We start from the raw sequence: 2500 nt of genomic DNA, 5'->3' as shown, positions 1-2500 counted from the left end.
ATCCTAACCTTAATTCTAACCCTAACACTAATTCTAACCTGAACCCTAAACCCCCTAGAAACAGCATTTGACCTCGTGAGGACTAACAAAATGTCCCCAGCTGGTCAGAGTGTTGTTTGTTTACTATTCCCCCCCCCCCCCCCCCCCCCCCCACACACACACACAGACACACACACACAAACAGACACACAGGTGTAGTAACCTGAGAAGAGAGGCAGAGTGAGCTCGGGGTACATGGAGGCCAGCTGTGTAGAGAGTGAGGACAGAGAGACGCTGTAGAGAGGAGGTAGAGGTCCATGTGTCCCATACAGAATGTTACCAGGCTTCTGCTCCACCATGCGCTTAGAGTACACACACAGCTTGGCTTCCAGAACCTGAAACACACACACATCAGATACACACACCTAATACACACACACATCAGATACACACACCTAACACACACACATCAGATACACACACCTAATACACACACACATCAGATACACACACCTAATACACACACACATCAGATACACACACCTAATACACACACACAGCTTTGCTTCCAGAACCTGAAACACAAACACATCAGATACACACACCTAATTCACACACACATCAGATACACACACATCAGATACACACACCTAATACACACACACAGCTTGGCTTCCAGAACCTGAAACACACACACATCAGATACACACACCTAACACACACACATCAGATACACACACCTAATACACACACATAGCTTGGCTTACGAATATGGCAATCAAACAAATACATGTGAACTGTATAGTACTGTATAATACATGTGTACTGTATAGTACTGTATAATACATGTGTACTGTATAGTACTGGATAATACATGTGTACTGTATAGTACTGTATAATACATGTGTACTGTATAGTACTGTATAATACATGTGAACTGTATAGTACTGTATAATACATGTGTACTGTATAGTACTGTATAATACATGTGTACTGTATAGTACTGTATAATACATGTGTACTGTACCTTACTGTATAATACATGTGAACTGTATAGTACTGTATAATACATGTGTACTGTATAGTACTGTATAATACATGTGTACTGTATAGTACTGTATAATACATGTGAACTGTATAGTACTGTATAATACATGTGTACTGTATAGTACTGTATAATACATGTGAACTGTATAGTACTGTATAATACATGTGTACTGTATAGTACTGTATAATACATGTGTGTGTGTGTTTTTGTTTAACTACTAGAAGTCCTCACAAGGATAGTAAAACAAGGAACATTGGGACAAGTGGGGACATTTTGCTGGTCCCCACGAGGAAAAATACTATTTTAGGCTTTGGGGTAAGGTTTAGGGTTACAACTAGGATTAGGGTTAGAATTAAGGTTGGGGTTAGGTGTTACGGTCAGGGTTAGGCGTTCGGGTTAGGTATAGTTTTAGGGTTAGGGTTAGAATTAAGGTTGTGGTTAGGTTTAGGGTTACAACTAGGATTAGGGTTAGAATTAAGGTTGGGGTTAGGTTTAGGGTTACATCTAGGATTAGGGTTAGAATTAAGGTTGGGGTTAGGTTTAGGGTTACAACTAGGATTAGGGTTTGAATTAAGGTTGGGGTTAGGTTTAGGGTTACATCTAGGATTAGGGTTAGAATTAAGGTTGGGGTTAGGTTTAGGGTTACAACTAGGATTAGGGTTAGAATTAAGGTTGGGGTAAGGTTTAGGGTTACATCTAGGATTAGGGTTAGAATTAAGGTTGGGGTTAGGTTTAGGGTTACATCTAGGATTAGGGTTAGAATTAAGGTTGGGGTTAGGTTTAGGGTTACAACTAGGATTAGGGTTAGAATTAAGGTTGGGGTTAGGTTTAGGGTTACATCTAGGATTAGGGTTAGAATTAAGGTTGGGGTTAGGTTTAGGGTTACAACTAGGATTAGGGTTTGAATTAAGGTTGGGGTTAGGTTTAGGGTTACATCTAGGATTAGGGTTAGAATTAAGGTTGGGGTTAGGTTTAGGGTTACAACTAGGATTAGGGTTAGAATTAAGGTTGGGGTTAGGTTTAGGGTTACATCTAGGATTAGGGTTAGAATTAAGGTTGGGGTTAGGTTTAGGGTTACATCTAGGATTAGGGTTAGACTTAAGGTTGGTGTTAGGTTTAGGGTTACAACTAGGATTAGGGTTAGAATTAAGGTTGGGGTTAGGGGTTACGGTCAGGGTTAGGTTTAGGGTTACAACTAGGATTAGGGTTAGAATTAAGGTTGGGGTCAGGGGTTACGGTCAGGGTTAGGCGTTTGGGTTAGGTATAGTTTTAGGGTTAGGTTAAGGTTAAGTTTAGGCTTAGGGTTAAGTTTAGAGTTATGGTTAGGTTAAGGTTAGGGTTAGATTTAGGGTTAGGGAAAATAGGATTTGGATGGGAATCAATTATTTGGTCCCCACAAGGGTAGCAATACAAGACTGTGTGTCTGTCCTACCTGCATCAGCTGCATGGAGATCTCGTATATTTCTCTGCTGG

General features: G+C 40.4%; 1 protein-coding gene across 1 annotated transcript in view; it reads right to left on the bottom strand.

Annotated features, from left to right (window-relative positions):
* LOC129863309 (protein furry homolog) overlaps positions 1 to 2500 on the bottom strand; it is a 186423-nt gene that overhangs the window by 72076 nt on the left and 111847 nt on the right. Inside the window, exons 27-28 of the mRNA XM_055935200.1 lie at positions 2460 to 2500; positions 203 to 374 (exon numbers count right to left, since the gene is read on the bottom strand). The exon at positions 2460 to 2500 is cut by the window's right edge and continues 59 nt beyond it. Of these exons, the coding sequence (XP_055791175.1) occupies positions 203 to 374; positions 2460 to 2500 (213 nt within the window). The remainder of the gene's footprint in view (positions 1 to 202; positions 375 to 2459) is intronic.

The sequence above is a fragment of the Salvelinus fontinalis genome, chromosome 10 (assembly GCF_029448725.1).
Source record: "Salvelinus fontinalis isolate EN_2023a chromosome 10, ASM2944872v1, whole genome shotgun sequence".
Classification (NCBI taxonomy): Eukaryota; Metazoa; Chordata; class Actinopteri; order Salmoniformes; family Salmonidae; genus Salvelinus; species Salvelinus fontinalis.
This window is presented reverse-complemented; position numbering and strand designations above follow the sequence as displayed.